Genomic DNA, 27,949 nt, shown 5'->3' with positions numbered 1-27,949 from the left:
CAATTTCTCTGGCACTGCGATTGTACACAGTCAATCAGAGCAGCTAAAACCTCCCTGAGCAACAAGTGGAGGTTCTCAAGCATAAATTTTAAATGTAGAAATATCAGAATCAGGTTAAATCATCTTTCCTGAGTCAAAAATATCACCCACAGACCGAAGCTCCCCAGCTTCTGCATATTATGAGACAGTATCAGACATGGTTCTTAAAGCGTCTGTATGCTCTGTAACTACCCCCAGAGCTATCTTGCTTTCCTTTAATTTCAGGAAGTCTGACTAATACCGCTGCCAGTGTATTATTCACAACCTTTGCCATGTCTTGTAAAATAAACGCTATGGGCGGCCTTTATGTACTTGGCGCCATTTGAGCGTGAGTCCCTGAAGCGGGAGTCGAAGGATCTGACACGCGGGGAGAGTTAGTCGGCATAACTTCCCCCTCGGCAGAATCCTCTGGTAAAATAAACGCTATGGGCGCCCTTGATGTTACTTGGCGCCATTTGAGCGTGAGTCCCTAAAGCGGGAGTCAAAGGGTCTGACACGTGGGGAGAGTTAGTCGGCATAACTTCCCCCTCAACAGAATCCTCTGGTGATAATGTTTTTAAAGACAAAAAATGATCTTTATAGTTTAACATGAAATCAGTACATCTGGTACACATTCTAAGATGGGGTTCCACCATGGCTTTTAAACATAATGAACACAGAGCTTCCTCTATCTCAGACATGTTAGAACAGACTAATAATGAGACTAGTAAGCTTGGAAAACACTTTAAATCAGGTTAACAAGCAAATATAAAAAACGTTACTGTGCCTTTAAGAGAAACAAATTTTATCAAAATTTGAAAAAACTGTGAAAAAAGGCAGTAAATCAAACGAAATTTTTACAGTATATGTAATAAGGTAACAGAGCATTGCACCCACTTGCAAATGGATGATTAACCCCTTAATGCAAAAAAACAGATAAAAAAAACGACAGACGTTTTTAGACAGATACAACAAAACTGCCACGCTGAGCTGTGGATTACCTTCCCTATAAACGATTTTGGAATTCTTTTTAGCCCTTTAGAGATGTCCTGTAGTAATCATGGGACTGCTGAGGGAATCTGGATGATTTATTTTGTAATTTTAACTGCGCAAAAAAGCGCTAAATTAGGCCCCTCCCACTCATATTACAACAGTGAGAAGCCTCAGTTAACTGTTTCTATGCAGAATTTAAGCCAGCCATGTGGAAAAATTAGACCCCAATAAGTTTTATCACCAAACATATGTCAAAAAACGATTAAACATGCCAGCAAACGTTTTAAAACACATTTTTATAAGAGTATGTATCTCTATTAATCAGCCTGATACAAGTCGCTTTCACTGCATTTAAGGCTATACTAACATTACAGTTTTATCACCAATGTACGTTAAAAAACGATTAAACATGCCAGCAAACGTTTTAAAACACATTTTTATGAGAGTATGTATCTCTATTAATAAGCCTTATACGAGTCGCTATCACTGCATTAAAGGCTTTACTTACATTACTTCGGTATCAGCAGTATTTTCTTGGTCAATTCCATTCCTTAGAAAATTATTTTACTGCACATACCTTATTTGCAGGAAAAACTGCACGCCATTCCCCCTCTGAAGTACCTTACTCAGAATGTGTGAGAACAGCAAATGGATCTTAGTTACTTCTGCTAAGATCATAGAAAAACGCAGGCAGATTCTTCTTCCAAATACTGCCTGAGATAAACAGCACACTCCGGTGCCATTTAAAAATAACAAACTTTTGATTGAAGAAATAATTGAGTATAAAACACCACACACTCCTCTCACGACCTCCATCTTGGTTGAGGCTTGCAAGAGAATGACTGGATATGACATGTGAGGGGAGGAGCTATATAGCAGCTCTGCTTGGGTGATCCTCTTGCAACTTCCTGTTGGGAAGGAGAATATCCCATAAGTAATGGATGATCCGTGGACTGGATACACTTAACAAGAGAAATAGCAATTTTTTTAAAATAGTTTTTTATTGAGATTTTGCATAAGATAAAACATATATTGATCGCCATATGACAGTAATGACAAAAAAAATCAGTTGAACAGATATTGAAATTAGCAAAAGAGTAACGAGTAACAAAAACAAAATTTATGCTTACCTGATAAATTTCTTTCTTTTGCGATGTACCGAGTCCACGGTTTCATCCTTACTTGTGGGATATTGTCCTTCCTAACAGGAAGTAGCAAAGAGAGCACCACAGCAGAGCTGTCTATATAGCTCCCCCCTTAACTCCGCCCCCCCATTCGACCGAAGGCCAAGGTAGAAAAGGAGAAACTATAAGGTGCAGAGGTGACTGAAGTTTACAATAAAAAATACTATCTGTCTTGATAGACAGGGCGGGCCGTGGACTCGGTACATCGCAAAAGAAAGAAATTTATCAGGTAAGCATACATTTTGTTTTCTTTTGCAAGATGTACCGAGTCCACGGTTTCATCCTTACTTGTGGGATACCAATACCAAAGCCTTAGGACACGAATGAAGGGAGGGACAAGACAGGAACCTAAACGGAAGGCACCACCGCTTGCAAAACCTGTCTCCCAAAAATAGCCTCCGAAGAAGCAAAAGTATCAAATTTGTAAATTTGAAAAAGGTATGAAGCGAAGACCAAGTCGCAGCCTTACAAATCTGTTCAACAGAAGCATCATTTTTAAAAGCCCATGTGGAAGCCACCGCTCTAGTGGAGTGAGCTGTAATTCTTTCAGGAGGCTGCTGTCCAGCAGTCTCATAAGCCAAACGGATGATGCTTTTCAGCCAAAAGGAAAGAGAGGTAGCCGTAGCCTTTTTGACCTCGGCGCTTTCCAGCATAGACAACAAACAAAGAAGATGATTGGCAAAAATCTTTGGTTGCCTGCAAATAAAACTTCAAAGCATGAACCACGTCCAAGTTGTGCAACAGACGTTCCTTCTTAGAAGAAGGATTAGGACACAGAGAAGGAACAACAATTTCCTGATTGATATTCCTGTGACAACCACCAAAGAAGAGTCTCTGGTCTCTTGGTCCAGATTTATCTGAGGAGATAAATCTGCATAATCCCCATTCCACTGTTTGAGCATGCATAGTTGCAGTGGTCTGAGATGCAAGCGAGCAAACGGAACTATGTCCATTGCCGCTACCATTAGACCGATTACCTCCATACACTGAGCCACTGACGGCCGAGGAATGGAATGAAGAGCTCGGCAGGTGGTTAAAATCTTTGATTTCCTGACCTCCTTCAGAAAAATGTTCATGTCCACCGAATCTATCAGAGTTCCCAGGAATGGAACTCTTGTGAGAGGAATAAGAGAACTCTTTTTTACGTTCACCTTCCACCCATGAGATCTTAGAAAGGCCAACACTAAGTCTGTGTGAGACTTGGCTAGTTGGAAAGTCGACGCTTGAATTAGGATGTCGTCTAGATAAGGCGCCACTGCAATGCCCCGCGGCCTTAGGACCACCAGCAGGGACCCTAAGCACTTTTGTGAAGATTCTTGGCGCCGTGGCCAACCTGAAGGGAAGAGCCACAAACTGGTAATGCCTGTACAGAAAGGCAAACCTTAGGAATTGGTGATGATCTTTGTGGATAGGAATGTGTAGATATGCATCCTTTAAATCCACGGTGGTCATATATTGACCCTCCTGGATCATTGGTAAAATAGTCCGAATAGTCTCCATCTTGAAGGATGGAACTCTCAGGAATTGGTTTAGGACCTTGAGATCTAGAATTGGTCTGAAGGTTCCCTCTTTTTTGGGAACCACAAACAGATTGGAGTAGAAACCTTGTCCCTGTTCTGCTTTTGGAACTGGGCAGATCACTCCCATGGTAAAAGGTCTTCTACACAGCGTAAGAATGCCTCTCTTTTTGTCTGGTTTACAGACAATTGAGAAAGATGGAATCTCCCCCTTGGAGGAGAATCTTTGAAATCTAAAAGATACCCCAGGGTTACAATTTCTACGACCCAGGAGTCCTGAACATCTCTTGCCCAGGCCTGAGCAAAGAGAGAGAGTCTGCCCCCTACTAGATCCGGTCCCGGATCGGGGGCTACCCCTCCATGCTGTCTTAGTGGCAGCAGCAGGCTTTTTGGCCTGTTTACCCTTGTTCCATGCCTAGTTAGGTCTCCAGGTTGGTTTGGATTGAGCAAAGTTCCCCTCTTGCTTTGCAGCAGGGGAAGAGGAAGCGGGACCACCCTTGAAGTTTTGAAAGGAACGAAAATTATTTTGTTTGGCCCTTGTCTTATTTGACTTATCTTGGGGGAAGGGCATGACCCTTCCCCCCAGTGATGTCTGAAATGATCTCTTTCAGTGCAGGCCCGAATAGGGTCTTACCTTTGAAAGGGATGGTCAAAAGCTTAGATTTTGATGACACATCAGCCGACCAGGATTTAAGCCATAACGCTCTACGCGCTAAAATTGAAAAACCTGAATTCTTTGCCGCTAACTTAGCGAGATGAAAAGCGGCGTCTGTAATAAAAGAATTAGCTAGCTTAAGAGCCTTAATTCTGTCCAGAATATCATCTAGTGGGGTCTCCACCTGAAGAGCCTCTTCTAGAGCCTCAAACCAAAAGGCAGCTGCAGTGGTTACAGGAACAATGCACACTATGGGTTGAAGAAGAAAACCTTGATGAACAAAAATTTTCTTTAGGAGACCCTCTAATTTTTTATCCATAGGAGCAATGAAAGCACAACTGTCTTCAATAGGTATAGTTGTACGCTTAGCCAGAGTAGAAATAGCTCCCTCCACCTTAGGGACTGTCTGCCAGGAGTCCCTCATGGTGTCAGATATGGGAAACATTTTCTTAAAAACAGGAGCAGGAGCTAACGGAATACCTGGTCTATCCCACTCCTTAGTAACAATGTCCGAAATCCTCTTAGGGACCAGCAAAACATCAGTGTAAACAGGAACCTCTAGATATTTGTTCATTTTACACAATTTCTCTGGAACTACAATAGGGTCACAATCATCCAGAGTCGGTAAAACCTCCCTGAGCAATAAACAGAGGTGTTCTAGCTTAAATTTAAATGCCGTCATATCTGAATCTGTCTGAGGGAGTAACCTTCCTGAATCAGAAATCTCTCCCTCAGATAGCAAATCCCTCATCCCTACCTCAGAACATTGTGAGGGAGTATCGGATACGGCAACTAAAGCGTCAGAAGGCTCAGCATTTGTTCTTAACCCAGAGCTACTGCGCTTCCCTTGCAACCCTGGCAGTTTAGATAAAAACCTCTGTAAGGGTAGTATTCATAACTGAGGCCATATCTTGCAAGGTGAAAGAATTAGACGCACTAGAAGTACTTGGCATCGCTTGTGCGGGCGTTACTGGTTGTGACACTTGGGGAGAACTAGATGGCAAAACCTGATTTCCTTCTGTCTTAGAATCATCCAATGCCAAACTCTTATAAGTCAAAATATGCTGTTTGCAATTTATAGACATATCAGTAAAAGTGGGACACATTGTAAGAGTGGGTTCCACAATGGTTTTTAAACAAATTGAGCAATGAGTTTCCTCAATGTCAGACATGTTGAACAGGCTAGTAATGAGACAAGCAAGCTTGGAAAACACTTTATTTAATAAAAAAAACACAATTTTCAAAAACGGTACTGTGCCTTTAAGAGAAAAAAAGGCATACACAAACTGCAAAAATGCTTAAAAATGCCTCAAATTTTCCGAAATTTTTACAGTACAGCCACTAAGTTATAGTAAGATTGCACCACAAATATCTAAGCAATATACCCCCAAATGAAAAAACCGGATTGCCCTTAGGGAACGATTCTGTGGGAATAAAGCTTCGATTAGGCCCCAGAAGAGTACCAGGACCTCTGGAGACGTTGCTTGCTGCTTGCCTGCTTCAACTAAGTGCGCAACTGAGGCGCAAAAATAGGCCCCGCCCCTCTCACTCGATGTTGCTGGGGCCTACACAAAAACCTCTTTTGAAAGCCATGTGGGTTATAAAAACCCCTAAATAAGCCAAGTGTACCCTCAAACACATGTCCCATAAGAATAAAGACCGTACTCCCAGAAAACACAAATGTTTGCCCAATATATTATACACAAACTGAGTGCCCATAAGATTAGCCCTGTATGAAAGCTAGTAATGCCCCTTATATAACTAGGATTACTGCTTACCCTTCCCCTAATGGGGAAACTGTCAGCCTTTCTGAGTTAACACAGTCTCTGGAGAAAAAATGACTGAACATACCTCATTGCTGTATAGCAAGAAACTGTTCCTCAGACTGAAGTTTTCCTATACTCCTCAGCTTCTGTGGGAACAGCAGTGGACCTTAGTTACAAATGCTAAGATCATCATCCTCCAGGCAGAAATCTTCATCAATGTCCTGCCTGAAAGAAAATAGTACAACACCGGTACCATTTAAAAATAACAAACTCTTGATTGAAGATAAAATAAAAACTAACAGTTTAACACCTCTTCTCTTTACCCTTCCAGCTTAGAGTCAGCAAAGAGAATGACAGGGGGGTGGAGTTAAGGGGAGAGCTATATAGACAGCTCTGCTGTGGTGCTCTCTTTGCTACTTCCTGTTAGGAAGGACAATATCCCACAAGTAAGAATGAAACCGTGGACTCGGTACATCTTGCAAAAGAAAGATAGGCTTCTCAAACCTACATTTTACAGTAAGAATATCTTAAATGACTCTGGCCGTTTATGGACCATTTTGTTTTGAAAGGTGAAGAACATAGGGTAGTCACATTGGAGACCACTTTAGGGCCCCATGGCACCTGGTATATGAATGTCTAGATTACTGATAAAATAAAGAATGACAGTAAACCGTGATAATAATTTTTACATATGCATCCTCTTGTGATAGAGGCCACTCTTTTGGCTATGACTATATATGGAAAGTATTTTAAGAAAGCTATTTAAACTAATAAACATTATGTAAAGAGTGTTATATAATGCAAACAAGAGAGAAAATCCAAGCATATGTAGATATATTAATCTGATGGAGGACCACAACTTTGGGCTGAGTATATTAATTGCCCAATCTGTAATTTAAAGATAACGGCAATTCTAGAGTTCTAGAATTTTTTAATAGATTGTCCTAGCATGATTCACAATCAACAATGAGCCAGTTACCTTGGACCTAGGGTCATCATGTCCTATCCTGTCCCCCAGTCCCAACTGCTGACCGAAGGGCATAAGAAATAGTAAAAGGAAGTAAGAGGGATGAATACAATAATATGCTTTACACCACAAAATTATATAAGCAGTAAAAGACTAATAAAAACATTGGGAGAAACTAGGAGTTCTCTTTACCCATATAATTACTAAAATATTCTAGGTCGACAAGTGCTAGAGGGCTATTGGCACTTAGAGCAGAGGGACTGAGAGGTTAGCATAGTCTGCAATTTAAAAAAAACCCTCTAGATAAAAGAGCTGGTGGCTGATATCCATCGGGTATGGATGTGAGAATAATAGGGGCTGTAAGGTTACACACAAATCTACCATCTAACCTGTTTAACATGATTATATATATATATATATATATATATATATATATATATATCACAGTTAATTACCCCTCAGGGCATCTTAGGAGGCATCCGATGTCAGTTTGCACTCTCGGAGCTGTAGCATTTTTATCTATCGTACTGCAGATATTGTTTGACGGCCCATCCACTTCTCAGGGAATTTGACACTGCAATCTGAGCTTTAAAGGGATACTAAACCCAATTTATTTCTTTCATGATTCAGATAGATCATGAGATTTTAAGCACCTTTCTAATTTACTCCTATTATCAATTTTTCTTTGTTCGCATGCTATCCTAATTTGAAAAAGCAGTATTGTAAGCTTTAGAGCCAGACCCTTTTTTGTTCAGCACATGGGTAGAACTTGCTGATTTGTGGGAAAATGTAGCAAACCAATCAGCAGCTCTACCAAGGTGCTGAACTAAAAAATGGGCCGGCTCCTAACCTTATATTACTGCTTTTTCAAATCAAGATAACATGAGAACAAAGAAAAATTGATAATAGGAGTAAATTAGAAAGTTGCTTAAAATTGCATGCTCTATCTAAATCATGAAAGAAAAAATGTGGGGTTAGTATCCCTTTAATGGTGGGAGTGCCATTTTAGTGTAAGGAGTTGCACATAAGTGGTCAGCTATGATGGTTTTCTGTACCTTTGTCTCAATCATACAAATCTGCATATGCTCAGATATTCGAGCTGTAAGGACCTTTGATTGGGTATGTTGCGCAGCTGTCTCCTCTGATTCAGTCATTACTGCAGTGTAGTCACCCTCATGCTCAGAAGCGGACAGTACAATTCTCACCAGGCTAGTAAATCGAGTTACCATTGTACTTCTGCTAGTAGGGCACACACTTCCCAGTTGTGATCCTCCATTATTAAATTATCTCTCTGATGCAGTGATACCAGGAGAGGGTACTGAAGCCTAGTTTATGGTCCACTGCCACAGGCCGCAGAGGTCCAAATCCGGATCCAAGGGTCATACGTACAGCAAATTGAAGAGCAATATAATCAGCAGAGACTTATAAACAAAAATCTTTTATTGTCAAGATAGGATGCTGTCTATTATTCAAGATAATCAGCGTATTAGCGGATTATCAGATTAAATCTTGGAGCTCCCGATATTGCGTCTAAACATAGCGCTGCCCATCTACGCCCCCCGCCAATATAGCAATTAAATCAACAGAAGCTGTTTTTATACTTTAATTAACCTAAAGATTAATGTAGATGCCTAACTGCACTGTATAGTCAACAGGTTACAAGTGCGGTCATTATAAGAAAGGCATATTAGTATTAAAGGGACATGAAACACAATATTTTTATGATTCAGATAGACTTCTATTGCCTCATTTATTTTACTCTCTTTGTATCCTTTGTTGAAAAGCATAATTAGATGGGCTCAGGAGCTGCTAATTGTTGGCTGAATATGCAGTATATGCCTCATGTTATTGGCTCACCCATGTTTGTTGCTGTTTTTTTAAAATAGGATACCAAGACAATGAGCAAATTAGATAACAGAACTAAATTGGAAAGTTGTGGAGGTTTCATGTTCCTTTAAAGGGACAGTCTACTCCAGAATTGTTATTGTTTAAAAAGATAGATAATCCCTTTATTACCCATTCCCAAATTGTGTTTAATCAACACGGTTATATTAATATACGTTTTACCTCTGAAATGCATTCAGATAAGAGGTGGCCTTCAAGGGCTTAGAAATTAGCATATGAGCCTACTTAGAACAAAGCAAATTTGATGATAAAAGTAAATTGGAAAGTTGTTTAAAATTACATGCCCTATCTGAAAGTTATTTTGACTAGACTGTCCCTTTAAGTATCAAACCATTCAGAACAGAAATACACTTTCACCCACAACTTGTGTGATGCAGATAAATGTTATACAGATACATTTCATGGGATGCGAGTATAACATTACAGAGACCTAAAAGTAAACCCATACAGTTCCATATCATATTTTAGTAACTTACCCCGTCATTTCTTTTGTGGCATCTATATACTAAAAACAACTCACAAAAGTATCAAACTCATTGATGTTTGACAGTTATGCTTTTTTAATGGCCAGAAAAAAAAAAAGAAAAGAAAGAAAAATGAAATAAAAAGCAACCCAAGGTTTCCCAGGTTCTGAACACATTCCCACCTATTACTTACAGACTCTTCATGTGTTTCAAGACCAAGAGTTTCTGCAACCACGGCGGCCAAATTGAACATAGGCCTCTCTGATTTATCTGTTTAAATAAAACAAAGTGTTTAACATTTATCCATGTTACATCCAAACACAATTAATATACTACCTGTTCATGAATCCAACCATTTATGATTCTCCTTTTTGTTAAAGAAAAAAAGGAGCTAGGATGATATATAGGAAAAACTATAGTCATGTAGTCTAACATTTTTCCCACTTATCTATCTTGGCTGTCTTCTTAAGGTAGATTGTAATCCGGTGTCACCTACCCTTTGAATTGCCTATAAAATCTCTGCTCAGGGTGCGTTAACATATAAAGTAGAACACCTCATGTAATTCCCATATAGAAACCCAATAGCTTTGGAAGCAGTACTCTACTATTGACAAGAAACCTTTTCCAAAATCTATTTCAATATATCACCAGCAAACTTTCTCACAAACATAATGTATGCTTACCTGATAAATTCATTTTTTTCATGGTGGCGATGGTCCATGATCCATTACTTTTCTCTACCACTAGGAGGAGGCAACGATTCTCAAACCCCAAGAGCTCTATAAAACCCCTCCCATCTCACACATATCTCAGTCTAATGTATAGCCAAGCAAGTGAGGTAAGAAAAAAGGAATACGAGCCAAAAAAGGAGTATGGAAAAAAAGATGTGTTGAAAAAAAATCTCGTGGACTGTCACCACCATGAAAGAAATGAATTTATCAGGTAAGCCACAATCCATTACTCATGGGAATTAATACCTACTTTATGGAGTCCATAAGTAATAACATAAAGGGAGGGATTTAAAAACATCTTTTCACTGAGAAAATAAATCCTCAACTCCTAAGATTTGTTATTTTGTTTTTTATAATGCACTTGAAAACAAGCATAACCACCAAACTGAGACAACTGCCTGAAGAACCTTTTTACCAAAGGCGCTTCAGAGGAAGCAAAAACATCAAAATAGTAGAATTTAGTAAAATTTTGCAAAGAACAACAACAAGTAGCTGCCTTGCACATCTGATCAACTTAAGCCTCATTCTTAGAAGCCCAAGAAGTGGCAACTGACCTAGTAGAAAGAGTAATCCCCTAAAGTGGAGGCTGACCTGCCTCCAAATTAGCTCTGTGAAACAAAAGTTTTAATAAGAGGCTAAATAAATAGAGGCCTTCTGACCTTTCCTAGGCTCAGAAAAAAGAACAAACTAGAAAATTGTCTAAAATCTTTAGTAGCATAAACATAATATTTCAATACCCTAACATCATCCAGAGAATGCAAAGATGTTTCAGAAGCATTTTTAGGATTAGGACACAAAGAAGGAACAATAAACTCTCTACCAAAGTTGTCTGAAGAAACAACTTTTGGTAAAAAAGTAATTGATGTCCATAAGACAGCCTTATTTTGATAAAAAAATCAAATAAGGCGGCTCACAAGAATGAGCAGATAGTTCAGAAACTATTATAGCAGAGGATATAGCCAAAAGAAATAACATTTTCCAAAAAGTAGTTATGTCCAGTGTATGCATAAGTTCAAAATGAGGAGACTGCAAAACCCTTACCAGGTTTATTATGGAGCAAAGCCTGCACAACAATTAAAGGGACACTGAACCCAAAAAATGTATTTTGTGATTAAGATAGACCATGCAATTTTAAGCAACTTTCTAATTTACTCCTATTATCAATGTTTCTTCGTTCTCTTGCTATCTTTATATAAAAAAGAAGGCATCTAAGTTTTTTTTTCTTGGTTCAGGACTCTAGACAGCAGTTTTTGATTGGTGGCTGAATTTATCCACCAGTCAGCAAGGACAACCTAGGTTGTTCACTAAAAATGGGCCGTCATCTAAACTTACATTCTTGCATTCCAAATAAAGATACCAAGAGAATAAAGAACATTTGATAATAGGAGTAAATTAGAAAGTTGCTTAAAATTTCATGCTCTATCTGAATCACAAAAGAAAAAATGTGGGTTCAGTGTCCCTTTAAAATCAGGAAGATTAGCAATCTTTCTGTGGAAAAAAACTGAAATAGCTGAAATCTGCCCTTTCAGAGAACTGACAGATAAACCCTTATTCTAGGCCATCCCGCAAAAACCGAAGAATCCTAGGAATTCTAAAAGAATGCCAGGAAAAAACATAATTTATGTAAGAACTTACCTGATAAATTAATTTCTTTAATAGTGGCAAGAGAAAAATGCCTATAAATACACCTCCCACTTCACTCATTCTTCAGTTTAACGTATAGCCAAGAAGTGAGGTGTAAAAGAAGGAATAAAATTGACACAAAAAGAGGAACTGGAAAAAATAATGTGCTTTATACAAAAAAATCATAACCACAAAAAATAGGGTGGGTCTCATGGACTCTTGCCACTATGAAAGAAATTAATTTATCACGTAAGTTCTTACATAAATTATGTTTTCTTTCATGTAAGTGGCAAGAGTCCATGAGATAGTGACGTATGGGATATAATACCCAAGATGTGGAAGTCCACGTGTCACTAGAGAGGGAAGGAAAAATTAAAAACAGCTATTTCGGCTGAGAAACTAAATCCCCAAAATAATTAAGTTTTCTTAATAATTTTAAAAAAAAAACTCAAATCAAAGGCATTAGAATCAAGCTGAAACAACTGCCTGAAAACCTTTCCACCAAAGGCTGCTTCCGAAGAATAGATACTATTAATTATATATCTCACAGCGCTTCAACCAGAATTGTTTTTTCTAGCTCCTAGGAATTGGGGTACCTAGCTAACCCTAAGCAAATACAGTTTAAATTAATCAAGGTCCAAGGAGCGCCTAGTTTATAAGGCTAAGGATATGTACTTAAAATATTGTCATTTAATTACCAACATAAATGTACATAAATACATATAGTTCACAACATATAAAATTAGAAATAAAAACATGGATCCATGTGATTAAATAAATGGGGACAGTGCAATGTAGTCCTGAATATACAATTGGTTACAATTGTGATTAGTAATGTCCAGTTCTGATTGATTCCTTAAAAAAGTAGGGATAGGTGTCAGCAAATCCTTGAGGGATAATAAGTTCTCTATCAGATTACAATAAAAAATGAGCAACAAACAAAAATGTGCTGATAAATTCCAAAAAAAATTCTAAAAAATGGTGAAAAATGTGAAAGAATTCAATAAAAATCAAAAATATAAAATTGAGTGATAAATTGTGAATAAAATAAATGAAAAATAACTCCAAACAATTGTGTAGTGTTGGATACGAAAAGAATGTTTATAAATAACGTGGTTATATTCAATATTGGTGATACATTGTTATAATCCTTCCTGTTAGTGTATCCTCAAAGTGTGAATAGGAAAATTGGGGAATGTAGATGAAAAGGAGATCCGGTCTCTATCCAAGACTCAGTCCCCTAAATAAAACAAATATAACATAGTGCAATACTGCTAACAAAATTGTAAATGAAATCAGAATGAAGCTCACCATATGATGTCAACGCGTTTCGGGCCTTCCTTAGGCCTTTATCAAGACTATACTGTTGTGTGCTATGAAGGCTTCATTTATAAGTGTAAGTAACCAATCATTATTGTCGTTATTTTGGCGCCAAATGTGTTCATTACAAACCGGAAGTGATTCCATCCTTGTGTTTCACTTCCGTTTTGGGCCACATATCCTTTAGCATTTAGAACATTTTATATCCCTCCTTTATAGTTGTGTGGCCTATTCGTTCAGTTGCCAAACTAAGTGCATTGTGTAATTATCCTCTTTTGCCGGGGGTCACGTAACAAATGTGTTGTTATCTACCTGTTTATTTGAAATCGCCAGACCGGAAGTGACGTCACTCCTTACTACGTCACTTCCGGTATAGTTGACATAATGTCACTTCCGGTTTCATATTCTAACGGTTAGCTGTTGTGTAAGATGACTTAATGTCACTTCCGGTTTCGTATTTAAGTGATTAGCTGTAATGTTTCATGCTCTGGACCTAGCTAGGTGTGACTTAACCGAAATAGGTTACCTACTAAAAAAAGGTGATATAAATTCTAGGGTATGTAATATTGACGATATCAAGCAATATTTAATTGCACTGTACATAACGTTGCTAAAATTCAAAATATTGGAATTAAAAAGAAAATAAGATAAAATTAAATTAAAATGAGCCTTTGGAACAGTGTGAATCTATAATTTACATTGAAAAAACGTTCACAGGCTCAAGCTGTCAAAGAATTAACTGAGTATGTCATATAAAAACAGAAATTAATATAAAAATACACACTCACATATTAGTATACATTAAAATATAACAGCACTTATTATCCAAAATTAATACACTTTTAAAATACTTTTGAGATACTCATATAGTGATGAATAAAATATCATATACAAAAACAAGATATTCAGTATACTTTCAATTGCTAAACATGACTACATCTTAGTTCGTGAAGGACAGTCTTATCAGTTTGGTGGTATTTCTATATGATCTGAAGAGGTCAAAGAGCAGGAATATTATAAGTATTAGTATATAGCAATAAAAAATATATTAAAATATATATCTTGTTGGGAGATGTAGGAAATATTAGCCCCAACTCTCATGTCAGATATTGGGATATGCATGATAGGAGATCCAATCTTCAAATCAACAATAAATTTCAAATGATTCCTAAAAACTAGAATCATTTGAATATAACCACGTTATTTATAAACATTCTTTTGGTATCCAACATTACACAATTGTTTGGAGTTATTTTTCATTTATTATATTCACAATTTATCAATTTTATATTTTTGATTTTTCATTTTCATTTTTATTGAATTTTTTCACATTTTTAACCATTTTTTAGATTTTTTTTTTAATTTATCAGCACATTTTTGTTTGTTGCTCATTTTTTATTCTAATCTGATAAAGAACTTATTATCCCTCAAGGATTTGCTGACACCTATCCCTACTTTTTTAAGGAATCAATCAGAACTGGACATTACTAATCACAATTGTAACCAATTGTATATTCAGGACTACATTGCACTGTCCCCATTTAATTAATCACATGGATCCATGTTTTTATTTCTAATTGTATATGTTGTGAACTATATGTATTTATGTACATTTATGTTGGTAATTAAATGACAATATTTTAAGTACATATCCTTAGTCTTATAAACTAGGCGCTCCTTGGACCTTGATTAATTTTAGCTGCTTCCGAAGAAGCAAACACATAAAAAAGGTAAAATTAGAAAAAGTATGCAAAGAAGTTGCTGCTCTGCAAATTTGATCAAGTGAAGCTTCATTCTTGAGAAACAAAGAAGTGGCAACTGATCTAGTAGAATGAGCTGTAATTAAAAATCTCAACCAAAAAAACAGAGAAATAACATAGGCTTTCTGACCTTTCCTGGAGTCAGAAAAAAAATAAAAAATAGACTAGAAGTCTTTCTGAAATCTTAAGTAGCCTCAACATAATATTTCAAAGCTCTTACCACATCCAAAGAATGTAAAGACCCTTCAAGAGTATTCTTAAAATTAGGACACAATTTTAAGAACAACAATTTCCTTATTGATGTTAGAATTCACAACTTTAGGTAAAAATTTAAATCTTTATCTTGATGGAAAATGAGATAGAGACTCACAAGAGTGAGCAGACAATACAGAAACTCTTCAAGCAGAAGAGATAGCCAAAAGAAATAACACTTTCCAAGAAAGTAATTTAATGTCCAGAAAATGCATAAACTCAAAAGGAGGAGCCTGTAAAATTTTCAAAACCAAACTTGAGACTGTTAATATAGCAAATGTTGAGGGAAAAAAAATATTGGCGCCAAAGTTAACAGGAAATGACACAATCTGCATCATAACTGGCGCAACTTCGCGCAAATTTTTTTTGCGACAACAAAGACACAAGAAATGACGTGACTCGCGTCACAACAAACACAACCTTCGTGCCAAAAAAAATTGCGCCAAGAACAAATAGAAGCATTTTGCGCCATCGCAAGCCTTATTTGCCCCCCGAAAATTTGAAAAAACAAGACCGAAGTTACAACTATCTGGAACCTCAGGTAAGAAAAAATTTTTACTAAATTTCTCCCAAACATAATTTTCCATGCTGAAACTATTAGACTGCAAAGGGAAATAAACATAGACCTGACTCATGGCAAATATATGCAATATATATTTAAAACTTTAAAAATAGAAAGTGCCAAACATAGCTGAGAGTGTCTTAAAAAAAGATATATACTTACCTGAAGACACCCATCCACATATAGCAGACAGCCAAACTGAACTGCTGAAACTGCTGAAACATATCAGCAGCGGTAATGGTAGAGGAGTATAATGTCGATCTGTAAGGGGAGGTGGCAGATGAATCCCCACAACAGAATTTACAGAAAGCCTTAGCATAGATTTCCCATAGGTGAAAACATGGCATCATTAGGCAAATACTCCCTTCACATCCCATAGACAAACACTGTACTTTGAAAGGAACTGGGCTTCAAAATGCTTAGAAGTGCCTTTTCACAGAAGAAATCAAGCACGACTTGCTTCACCATCCTCCAACAAAGTTTGTAAAACTAAGTATGAGTGAGGTGGTAGGTGTATTTATAGGCATTTTGAGGTTTGGGAAACTTTGCCACCTCCAGGTAGGAATGTATATCCCAAACGTCACTAGCTCATGGACTCTTGCCACTTACATGAAAGAAACCATGATTTATACACAAGGAAATACGTTTTTTCCCCCAAAACTTGTGATAAATATTCCTAGAAACAAACTCGAATCAAGTTTAGAGATTTGAGATTCAGATGGAAAAAATAAAAATGATTCATACCTGATAATTTCATTTTCTTCTTGGCAGTGATAGTCCACGAGAACATTCATAACCTATAGGAATTACCTATCATTTCCACGAGGAGGAGGCAAAGACACCCCCAACAAAGCTTAAAGATCCCTCCCACTTCCCCCTCTCAGTAGTTCAAGCCGAGTATAAGGAAAAGCAACGAGAGATAATAGGGGTACAGAGGTGCAAACGACTGCCAACACTACCATTGTGTATTAGGGCGGGTTGTGGACTCACACTGCCAAGAAGGAAATGAAATTATCAGATAAGAATAATTTTTATTTTCCTTCTATTGGCAGTGAGAATTCTCAAGAACATTCATAACCTTTGGAAAACTAATACCCAAGCCGTGAGTACACAAATGTTCGGGAGGGAAAGAATGGAAGGCAGTCCCAAGTACTAGACACCACAGCTTGGGAACCTTTCTCCCAAAATAAGTCTCTACTAAGGCAAAAACATCAAATCTAAAGAACTTTGTGAAAGCGTGTAGCGAAGACCATGTTGCAGCCTTGCAAATCTGTTTAACTGAGGCCTCATTCTTGAAGGCCTAAAAGGTAGACACTTCACAAGTGGAATGGGCTGTAATTCTGGAAGGGGTTCTAGACCCTCCTCATAGTCCATGCAAATAAGACTTCACAACCAAAAGAAAGGATAACCGTTGAAGCTTTCTGAACCTTTGCGCTTACCAGTATACAGGAAGAACAAGAAAGATGACTGACAAAACTATTTAGCATGAAGGTAGAACTTCAACGTCTTGACCACATCAAGGCTATGCAGCAACCTCTTTTATAGAGGATGGATTGGGACAAAGGGAAGGAACCACAATCGCTAGGTTAATGAAGCTAGTATTGACTACCTTAGGTAGAAAACCTTTGTCCTCAAAACAACCTTATCTTGATGGATCACTAGATAAGGGGGATAATACATTAAAGGAGAATGCTCAGAAGCTCTACTAGCAGAGGAAATAGCCAATAAGAAGACCACTTTCCAAGTAAGTAACTTAATATCAACAGCATGCAAAGACTCCAACGGAGCCCTCTAAAGAACTCTAAGAACTAAATTTAGCAACAGGTTTGAAAAAAAGAACAGAAAGGGCAGAAATCTGACCCTTAAGAGAACTGGCTGGCATTCTCTTTTCCAGACCCTCTTCGAGAAACGGTAAGATATGCAGAGTTAACTCTACGTCAAGACAAACCATGCTGGCTGCACCAGTGGAGATAAGTCTTCCAGACCTTGTAGTAGATGCGTCTGGTGACAGGCTTGCAAGCCTGGACAAGCCTCTCTAAGCCAAGATCAACCGATCAATCTCCAGGCAAACAGAAAGTGAAAAAGGAGCACAAGCAGCGGTATATTGCACAAAAATAATTTTATTTACAGGTAGCAATCACAGCGCCTTGGCGCTCAGAGTGAAGAAAAATAACACGTTTGTCAAAAAAACAAAAACGTGAGAGGGGATAAACACCCCGGGGTAAATACTGAAAAGAAAATCAAAGACTAGCAACAAGAAAACAGGTATACGCGTTTCAGCTTACAGCCTTACTCATTACCTGGCTAAAACATAGTGAAGTGAACTTAAAAGCAGTAGCTAGTCTTCCCATTGGTAGTTGGGAACACTCCCCTCAATTAATCCTCCAATGGGTATTTATTTACGTAGCTGTGAACACCTTAGAAAGCACAGGAGTATTAACTAGTGTCAGCACACAGTAAATACACATAGAATTAGAAACAGTTCCTACACAAAGTTAACTACATTATGTGTAATAACAATCTAACATGTATAAATATTTGTAGTGAGCAAAAATATATATACGATGGGAGATAGGAAAGTGAACTCCGGACCCAGCTGGAAGCATTTATGGTGCAAGGAGACCGCTTCATGGTTACTGAAATGAAAAATACAAATAATATAATATAATATAAACATGGAACAACACATGTTTGCATCCTGTGACATGCTTGTCATATAAATGTTAAGCTATAGTTAAAAGACCCTAAACATAAAGACTAAGCCCTAACAATAATAATGGTACAGTTAACCGTTGATCAAGGTAAAGTCAAAGTGTGTCTAAAAATACATAAGTACTGTTTTCGTACACATCCCTTACTATAAGGGTCTGTAGGTGGCTTTTGTATAAAGAACCTGGCTTGCAATGGGTAAGTTATCCCTGGGGGCATACTAGAGTACCAGATACCAGAGTAATTATACTAAAGATTTCTGAGTTGTTAGACTCCTACGCTCAAGGAGTAACATAGTATGGACAGGGTGAACCGGGTGGGGGAGAGGATTAGGCCCTACCAAAAGTTGATGAGGTCATATTCTGAGTTAAGGCCTTCTGGAACTCTCGTCCTGAGCTTAAAAATCCAGTAGGCCTCCCTCTCCCCCAACCTGCGGACCCTGTCAACTCCCCCCTTACAGGGAGCCACCCTCTCAATGATGGTCCAAGAAAAAGAGCTTGTATCTTTCTGGTGTGTGCCCGCAAAGTGTTGAATCAGTGCTGTTGTGAGTACACCTGCCCTTATATCACTAAGGTGCTCTTTAATACGGGTTCTAGCCTCTCTTGTTGTAAGGCCTACATATTGGAGGGAACATTCCCAGCAAGAAATGACATAAACCACATATGTAGACCTACAGTTGAGGCAAGAATCTATCATAAAACTCTGACCTGTCATCAGTGAGATGAACTGGTTACCAGGGGCCAACTTCTCACAGGCCACACATGTACGATGGTGGCAGTGAAATGTACCCTTACAGCTCAACCATGAAGAGGTGGGTTGTCCTGTCCTTTTGATTCTTGTGGGTGCCACAATGTTGCCTATTGTTCTATTTTTCTTATATGAGTACCTTAGGCCATCTGCAACTACTTTCTGGAGTTTATCATCTGCAGATAGCATACTAAAGTTATGCCTCACTATTTGGCAGATTTCCCTGTATTGTCTTGAGTATTCCGTTAGAAAGACAACTTTGTTGTCTTTCTCATCTTGAGTACTGGACTTAGGCCTAAGAAGTCTTTCCCTGGGTATTCCTCTTACGGTGTTCCTAGCTTTAGTGATGACAGAACTCCTATAGCCCCTCTCTTTCAACCGTAGGGTCAGTTCATTGGCCTGTTTCTCATAGACCTCTGCATCACTGCAGTTCCTTTTCAGCCTAATGAACTGACCCTTCGCTACACCTTTGAACACTCCTGGCGGGTGGCAGCTAGCCGCATGTAGCAGTGAGTTACCCGAGATGGATTTGCGGTAGGTCTCTGAGCTGATAAGCTGATCCTGCCTACCTCTAAGGGTCACATCTAAAAAGTTGATAGTGTCACTTTTTATCTCATTTGTAAAGTGAATCCCCATGGAGTCATCATCCAGACTTCTTATAAATGTTTGTAATTCGGATTCACTACCTCCCCATATAAAAAGGAGGTCGTCGATATAGCGACCGTACCAAACCACTTTGTCCCTGTGAGGATTCCCATCTCCATAGACGTGGGACAGCTCCCACCAACCCATGAATAGGTTGGCGTAGGAGGGGGCAAAGTTCGCCCCCATAGCCGTCCCACGCCTCTGGAGAAAGAAATCCCCCTCAAATTCAAAGTAGTTATGGTTGAGAAGGAAGTTGGTAACTTCCACTACAAAGTTCACAAAGTCTGATTCCGGTCCATATTGTTTTTCCAAGAAAAACCGAATGGCCTGTAACCCCTTCCTATGTGGAGTTGAGGTGTATAGCGATTTTACATCGGCTGTCAACCAAACATAGTGTTTCCTCCAAACTACTCTTGAGAGGAGATTGAGTACATGCTTAGTATCAGAGAGAAAGCTCCATAGAGCACTCACCATTGGCTGCAGAACATGATCCAGCCACTCTGACAGGTGCTCCAGTAGGGATCCAATGCCACTCACGATTGGCCTCCCCTGTACATTATCAGTGGACTTATGGACCTTTGGCAGGTGGTTAAATGTAGGAATGGTGGGATTAGACACTATGAGATAATCACGTGTCTTGGCATTAATAAAGCCTAGCTCCACACCATCATCCACAAGGGAGGCCAACCGCCGCTGGAACCTCCCCGTCGGATCACCCGGCAGAGCACTGTAGTCATCAATATTTCTCAATTGCCTGTAAGCCTCCTCCCTGAAGCTACTGGCATTGAGCACCACTATGGTGCCACCCTTATCTGCAGCCCTCACCACTATGTTTTCATTGCTGGCCAGGCTGTCTAGTGCCTTCCTCTGTAGTGCCGAAATGTTGTTATGTTGGCCCCTCTCTGACCTATAGTACAATTTTGTGAGATCTAACTCTACCCTCTGTTGGAATTTCTCTAGGACTTGGCCTCTGCTTTGGATGGGATAAAACGAGGACTTACATTTAAAAGATGGAACCTGTATATACCCGGTCCCACTGGCCTCATCCCCTAGTGTCTCCAGAGACCTAATGTCACAGAGTTCCTGGAAACTTAGTTGATTATCGGGCCCTAAGCCTATCAAGCTTCCTGACCTGTTCCTGGGAATGGATGCGTGGCTCTCATCACTCCCTTCCTCTTGGGAATGGTAGAACTTTCTCAGTGTTAGTTTTCGAATTAGTTTGTTGACGTCAAGTAATGTCCTGAACAAATTAAAGTCTGCAGTGGGTGTAAAAGACAGTCCCAGACTCAGTACCTCCAGTTCATGTTTGGTCAACACCACATCTGAAAGATTCAGAACATTCTGTAGTTGCCTCGGCCTCTCCTCTGGGGATACCTCCTTTGATCTTTGTACTGATGGCTTTGATCTTTGCTGGCGCCTCCCCCCCCCCCCGTCTGGTGTTCTTTGGGGGACCTGAAAAACCTGTTCTAATTGTACTCTCTCCACTTCCATAGCTTCTGTAGAGCTCGTCTCTACACATCTTGATTCTTCCCTATAATGTGAACAAGGCTGTGGGGCCTGTGTTTTCAGTATAGAAGGTGGTAGAGGTGTTGAATTATCCTTTGGTCTGGTAGCCTGTGCCTTAGGTGGTAATTCTTCCCCACCCGATCCAGATCCCTCATCACACGATTCACCTTCACTTTCGAAGAAGTTCACTCTCCTTCTATTTTGCCTATGTCTGTTGTTCCCCCTTGATTTATTTGGGTAAAATGTATTTCTATTTTGTTCCTTCCTTAGAGTTTGTCTATCCTTTTTGTTCCATACATAGACACGATTCAAGTCGTAATCCAGCTGATCTCTAAGGTATTTACTGTGTTTTATTTCCAATAGCAATGTTTTAGCTTCTGCTATTATTTGCTGGAGTGTGCTGTCAAACTTTAGATAGCTTGGTTCCTTGCTCCTATTGTTCAGTTCCCTCTGAACCTCTTTGATTTTTATTGTTAGCTCCTCTAGGGACTTCTGTTTGTATTCACAGATCAACTGCATAAGTTTCTGTGAGCAAGTATTCAGGTGGCCATTCCACAGATCAATGAATACTTTATCATCTGTGATAAATGTTGGAAATTTGTTTAGCCTCAATCCCCTGGGTACAATGCCCAATTCTTGATATTTAGTTAAAGTCTTTATATCCCATATGAGCTTGTTTTCTTTTAGGAGTAGAAATTCTAATTCTTCAAATAGGGCAACCAAGCTATAATGGGATTTGTCAGTTGAAAACACCTTATTATAATCCACAAGTGCAGTGTTCCTTTCCTGTGCATTCCTCAGTGAAAGGAACACTGCACTTGTGGATTATAATAAGGTCTACTCCTAAAAGAAAACAAGCTCATATGGGATATAAAGACTTTAACTAAATATCAAGAATTGGGCATTGTACCCAGGGGATTGAGGCTAAACAAATTTCCAACATTTATCACAGATGATAAAGTATTCATTGATCTGTGGAATGGCCACCTGAATACTTGCTCACAGAAACTTATGCAGTTGATCTGTGAATACAAACAGAAGTCCCTAGAGGAGCTAACAAAAATCAAAGAGGTTCAGAGGGAACTGAACAATAGGAGCAAGGAACCAAGCTATCTAAAGTTTGACAGCACACTCCAGCAAATAATAGCAGAAGCTAAAACATTGCTATTGGAAATAAAACACAGTAAATACCTTAGAGATCAGCTGGATTACGACTTGAATCGTGTCTATGTATGGAACAAAAAGGATAGACAAACTCTAAGGAAGGAACAAAATAGAAATACATTTTACCCAAATAAATCAAGGGGGAACAACAGACATAGGCAAAATAGAAGGAGAGTGAACTTCTTCGAAAGTGAAGGTGAATCGTGTGATGAGGGATCTGGATCGGGTGGGGAAGAATTACCACCTAAGGCACAGGCTACCAGACCAAAGGATAATTCAACACCTCTACCACCTTCTATACTGAAAACACAGGCCCCACAGCCTTGTTCACATTATAGGGAAGAATCAAGATGTGTAGAGACGAGCTCTACAGAAGCTATGGAAGTGGAGAGAGTACAATTAGAACAGGTTTTTCAGGTCCCCCAAAGAACACCAGACGGGGGGGGAGGCGCCAGCAAAGATCAAAGCCATCAGTACAAAGATCAAAGGAGGTATCCCCAGAGGAGGGGCCGAGGCCGAGGCAACTACAGAATGTTCTGAATCTTTCAGATGTGGTGTTGACCAAACATGAACTGGAGGTACTGAGTCTGGGACTGTCTTTTACACCCACTGCAGACTTTAATTTGTTCAGGACATTACTTGACGTCAACAAACTAATTCGAAAACTAACACTGAGAAAGTTCTACCATTCCCAAGAGGAAGGGAGTGATGAGAGCCACGCATCCATTCCCAGGAACAGGTCAGGAAGCTTGATAGGCTTAGGGCCCGATAATCAACTAAGTTTCCAGGAACTCTGTGACATTAGGTCTCTGGAGACACTAGGGGATGAGGCCAGTGGGACCGGGTATATACAGGTTCCATCTTTTAAATGTAAGTCCTCGTTTTATCCCATCCAAAGCAGAGGCCAAGTCCTAGAGAAATTCCAACAGAGGGTAGAGTTAGATCTCACAAAATTGTACTATAGGTTAGAGAGGGGCCAACATAACAACATTTCGGCACTACAGAGGAAGGCACTAGACAGCCTGGCCAGCAATGAAAACATAGTGGTGAGGGCTGCAGATAAGGGTGGCACCATAGTGGTGCTCAATGCCAGTAGCTTCAGGGAGGAGGCTTACAGGCAATTGAGAAATATTGATGACTACAGTGCTCTGCCGGGTGATCCGACGGGGAGGTTCCAGCGGCGGTTGGCCTCCCTTGTGGATGATGGTGTGGAGCTAGGCTTTATTAATGCCAAGACACGTGATTATCTCATAGTGTCTAATCCCACCATTCCTACATTTAACCACCTGCCAAAGGTCCATAAGTCCACTGATAATGTACAGGGGAGGCCAATCGTGAGTGGCATTGGATCCCTACTGGAGCACCTGTCAGAGTGGCTGGATCATGTTCTGCAGCCAATGGTGAGTGCTCTATGGAGCTTTCTCTCTGATACTAAGCATGTACTCAATCTCCTCTCAAGAGTAGTTTGGAGGAAACACTATGTCTGGTTGACAGCCGATGTAAAATCGCTATACACCTCAACTCCACATAGGAAGGGGTTACAGGCCATTCGGTTTTTCTTGGAAAAACAATATGGACCGGAATCAGACTTTGTGAACTTTGTAGTGGAAGTTACCAACTTCCTTCTCAACCATAACTACTTTGAATTTGAGGGGGATTTCTTTCTCCAGAGGCGTGGGACGGCTATGGGGGCGAAATTTGCCCCCTCCTATGCCAACCTATTCATGGGTTGGTGGGAGCTGTCCCACGTCTATGGAGATGGGAATCCTCACAGGAACAAAGTGGTTTGGTACGGTCGCTATATCGACGACCTCCTTTTTATATGGGGAGGTAGTGAATCCGAATTACAAACATTTATAAGAAGTCTGGATGATGACTCCATGGGGATTCACTTTACAAATGAGATACAAAGTGACACTATCAACTTTTTAGATGTGACCCTTAGAGGTAGGCAGGATCAGCTTATCAGCTCAGAGACCTACCGCAAACCCATCTCGGGTAACTCACTGCTACATGCGGCTAGCTGCCACCTGCCAGGAGTGTTCAAAGGTGTAGCGAAGGGTCAGTTCATTAGGCTGAAAAGGAACTGCAGTGATGCAGAGGTCTATGAGAAACAGGCCAATGAACTGACCCTACGGTTGAAAGAGAGGGGCTATAGGAGTTCTGTCATCACTAAAGCTAGGAACACCGTAAGAGGAATACCCAGGGAAAGACTTCTTAGGCCTAAGTCCAGTACTCAAGATGAGAAAGACAACAAAGTTGTCTTTCTAACGGAATACTCAAGACAATACAGGGAAATCTGCCAAATAGTGAGGCATAACTTTAGTATGCTATCTGCAGATGATAAACTCCAGAAAGTAGTTGCAGATGGCCTAAGGTACTCATATAAGAAAAATAGAACAATAGGCAACATTGTGGCACCCACAAGAATCAAAAGGACAGGACAACCCACCTCTTCATGGTTGAGCTGTAAGGGTACATTTCACTGCCACCATCGTACATGTGTGGCCTGTGAGAAGTTGGCCCCTGGTAACCAGTTCATCTCACTGATGACAGGTCAGAGTTTTATGATAGATTCTTGCCTCAACTGTAGGTCTACATATGTGGTTTATGTCATTTCTTGCTGGGAATGTTCCCTCCAATATGTAGGCCTTACAACAAGAGAGGCTAGAACCCGTATTAAAGAGCACCTTAGTGATATAAGGGCAGGTGTACTCACAACAGCACTGATTCAACACTTTGCGGGCACACACCAGAAAGATACAAGCTCTTTTTCTTGGACCATCATTGAGAGGGTGGCTCCCTGTAAGGGGGGAGTTGACAGGGTCCGCAGGTTGGGGGAGAGGGAGGCCTACTGGATTTTTAAGCTCAGGACGAGAGTTCCAGAAGGCCTTAACTCAGAATATGACCTCATCAACTTTTGGTAGGGCCTAATCCTCTCCCCCACCCGGTTCACCCTGTCCATACTATGTTACTCCTTGAGCGTAGGAGTCTAACAACTCAGAAATCTTTAGTATAATTACTCTGGTATCTGGTACTCTAGTATGCCCCCAGGGATAACTTACCCATTGCAAGCCAGGTTCTTTATACAAAAGCCACCTACAGACCCTTATAGTAAGGGATGTGTACGAAAACAGTACTTATGTATTTTTAGACACACTTTGACTTTACCTTGATCAACGGTTAACTGTACCATTATTATTGTTAGGGCTTAGTCTTTATGTTTAGGGTCTTTTAACTATAGCTTAACATTTATATGACAAGCATGTCACAGGATGCAAACATGTGTTGTTCCATGTTTATATTATATTATATTATTTGTATTTTTCATTTCAGTAACCATGAAGCGGTCTCCTTGCACCATAAATGCTTCCAGCTGGGTCCGGAGTTCACTTTCCTATCTCCCATCGTATATATATTTTTGCTCACTACAAATATTTATACATGTTAGATTGTTATTACACATAATGTAGTTAACTTTGTGTAGGAACTGTTTCTAATTCTATGTGTATTTACTGTGTGCTGACACTAGTTAATACTCCTGTGCTTTCTAAGGTGTTCACAGCTACGTAAATAAATACCCATTGGAGGATTAATTGAGGGGAGTGTTCCCAACTACCAATGGGAAGACTAGCTACTGCTTTTAAGTTCACTTCACTATGTTTTAGCCAGGTAATGAGTAAGGCTGTAAGCTGAAACGCGTATACCTGTTTCCTTGTTGCTAGTCTTTGATTTTCTTTTCAGTATTTACCCCGGGGTGTTTATCCCCTCTCACGTTTTTGTTTTTGTTTTTTTGACAAACGTGTTATTTTTCTTCACTCTGAGCGCCAAGGCGCTGTGATTGCTACCTGTAAACAAAATTATTTTTGTGCAATATACCGCTGCTTGTGCTCCTTTTTCACTTTCTGTTTATATTGACCGGCCTCTAGTGCAGCACAGCAGCTAGGTATTGCACCGTAACCCTGACCGCATTATTACGCCCATCACCTGGGACGCTAACGGAAGGAGGAGTTACCCACCGCAGCCATCAGAGCTCACTCAGGATTACCGCAGGAGCTGGATACAAGCTGAACTAGACGCTCCAAACATAGGAAGGAGAACGGACACATTGCCGCAACGGACTGTCGTTCAGGATCCAGTAGCACACAGGTATGAGGTGTGGACTCTTGGCATATACTGTTTACTAGATATCTAGTGTATTCACATTTTCACTTCAATACATGTGCATTCAGCGGTGGAATACAAGTCTCACCGGTCCAAGTCTGGGGCAGGGAAACCTCACAGGACCTGGTTACACTATCCTGTCAATATTCAAAACACTGAATGTATTGTGAATTGGGAGCTAGCTGATCAACACACTGCTCTCAAGTTGATTGACATACATAACCGTGGTTACTCTCCATTTAACTTTCTTTCCCTGGTTTGCTGCTTATCAATCTCCAGGCAGTCAGCCTCAGAGTATCTAGAATTTGCTAAAAGGACAGACCCTGAGACAATGGAAGAGCAGATGACTTGGTCGCTAGGTCTGCGTACCAAGATCCGCATGGCCACGCAGGAGCTATCAGGATACTTGGATTCAGGCTCAGGAAAACTGCTTCCCAATTCTTCACACCTGGGATGTGGATAGCTGAGATCTGACATTGATATGTCTCTGTCCACAGCAGGATTTTGGATACCTCCTGTATCGTCAGAAAACTCAATGTGTCAACTTGATGGTAGATGTAAGTCAGTCGTGATGTTGTCTGATTGGAATAGGATATACAAGACAGAACGTAGCTGGGGCCACGCTAGAAGAGCATTGTAGATCACTTTCAATTCCTCCTGACACCAGGTTCCATGGGCTTTCAGAGAACCCCAAACAGCACCCCAGCCTGATAGACTTGCATCTGTGGTTGATGATCACCCAAGATGAGCGACAAAAACACGTCCCTAGGATAACCAGAACAGGAGACTGCCACCTAGAGAGACTCTCTGGTCTGGGCATCCAGGCAAATGAATTGCAACAGATCTGAATGATCTCCATTCCAATGTCTGAGTATACACAAATGTAGTGGCCTCAGGTGAAAGTGAGCAAATGGAATAGCATCCAAAGCCACAACAATAAGACCTCCTGCCTCCATGCATTGTGCTACCGAAGGCAGAACATTGGATTGAAGCAGACGATTTGCCACCTTCTAGCTTCTCTCTGCACTGATCTGTGAGGAAGATGCGCAAACTGACAATCAATGATCGTTCCCAGAAAATGTACTCTTGTAGCTGTGACGAGGGAGCTCTTTTTTCCAGATTGACCTTCCAGCTGTTCTTCCTACGACATGAAAGTGACATCTCCGTATGATGGAGCATGAACCAAGATGTCGTCCAGGTAAAGAGCTACTGCAATACCCTGCAGTCAAACCGCGGCCAGCAAACCTCCCAGCACCTTGGTGAAAACTTGGGGTGCCATAGCCAGTCCAAATGGAAG

The 27,949-nt window shown here is 40.0% G+C and overlaps 1 protein-coding gene across 1 annotated transcript in view; it reads right to left on the bottom strand.

Moving 5' to 3' along the window:
- The window catches only part of RBBP8 (RB binding protein 8, endonuclease), a 353,058-nt gene that overhangs the window by 131,581 nt on the left and 193,528 nt on the right, over window positions 1–27,949 (bottom strand). The window contains exon 9 of the mRNA XM_053715868.1: window positions 9,663–9,739. Coding sequence (XP_053571843.1) covers window positions 9,663–9,739 — 77 coding nt within the window. The remainder of the gene's footprint in view (window positions 1–9,662; window positions 9,740–27,949) is intronic.

Source organism: Bombina bombina, chromosome 5 (assembly GCF_027579735.1).
Source record: "Bombina bombina isolate aBomBom1 chromosome 5, aBomBom1.pri, whole genome shotgun sequence".
Taxonomy (NCBI): domain Eukaryota; kingdom Metazoa; phylum Chordata; class Amphibia; order Anura; family Bombinatoridae; genus Bombina; species Bombina bombina.
Note: the sequence above shows the minus strand (reverse complement) of the source record. Positions and strands in the feature narration are given on the sequence as shown.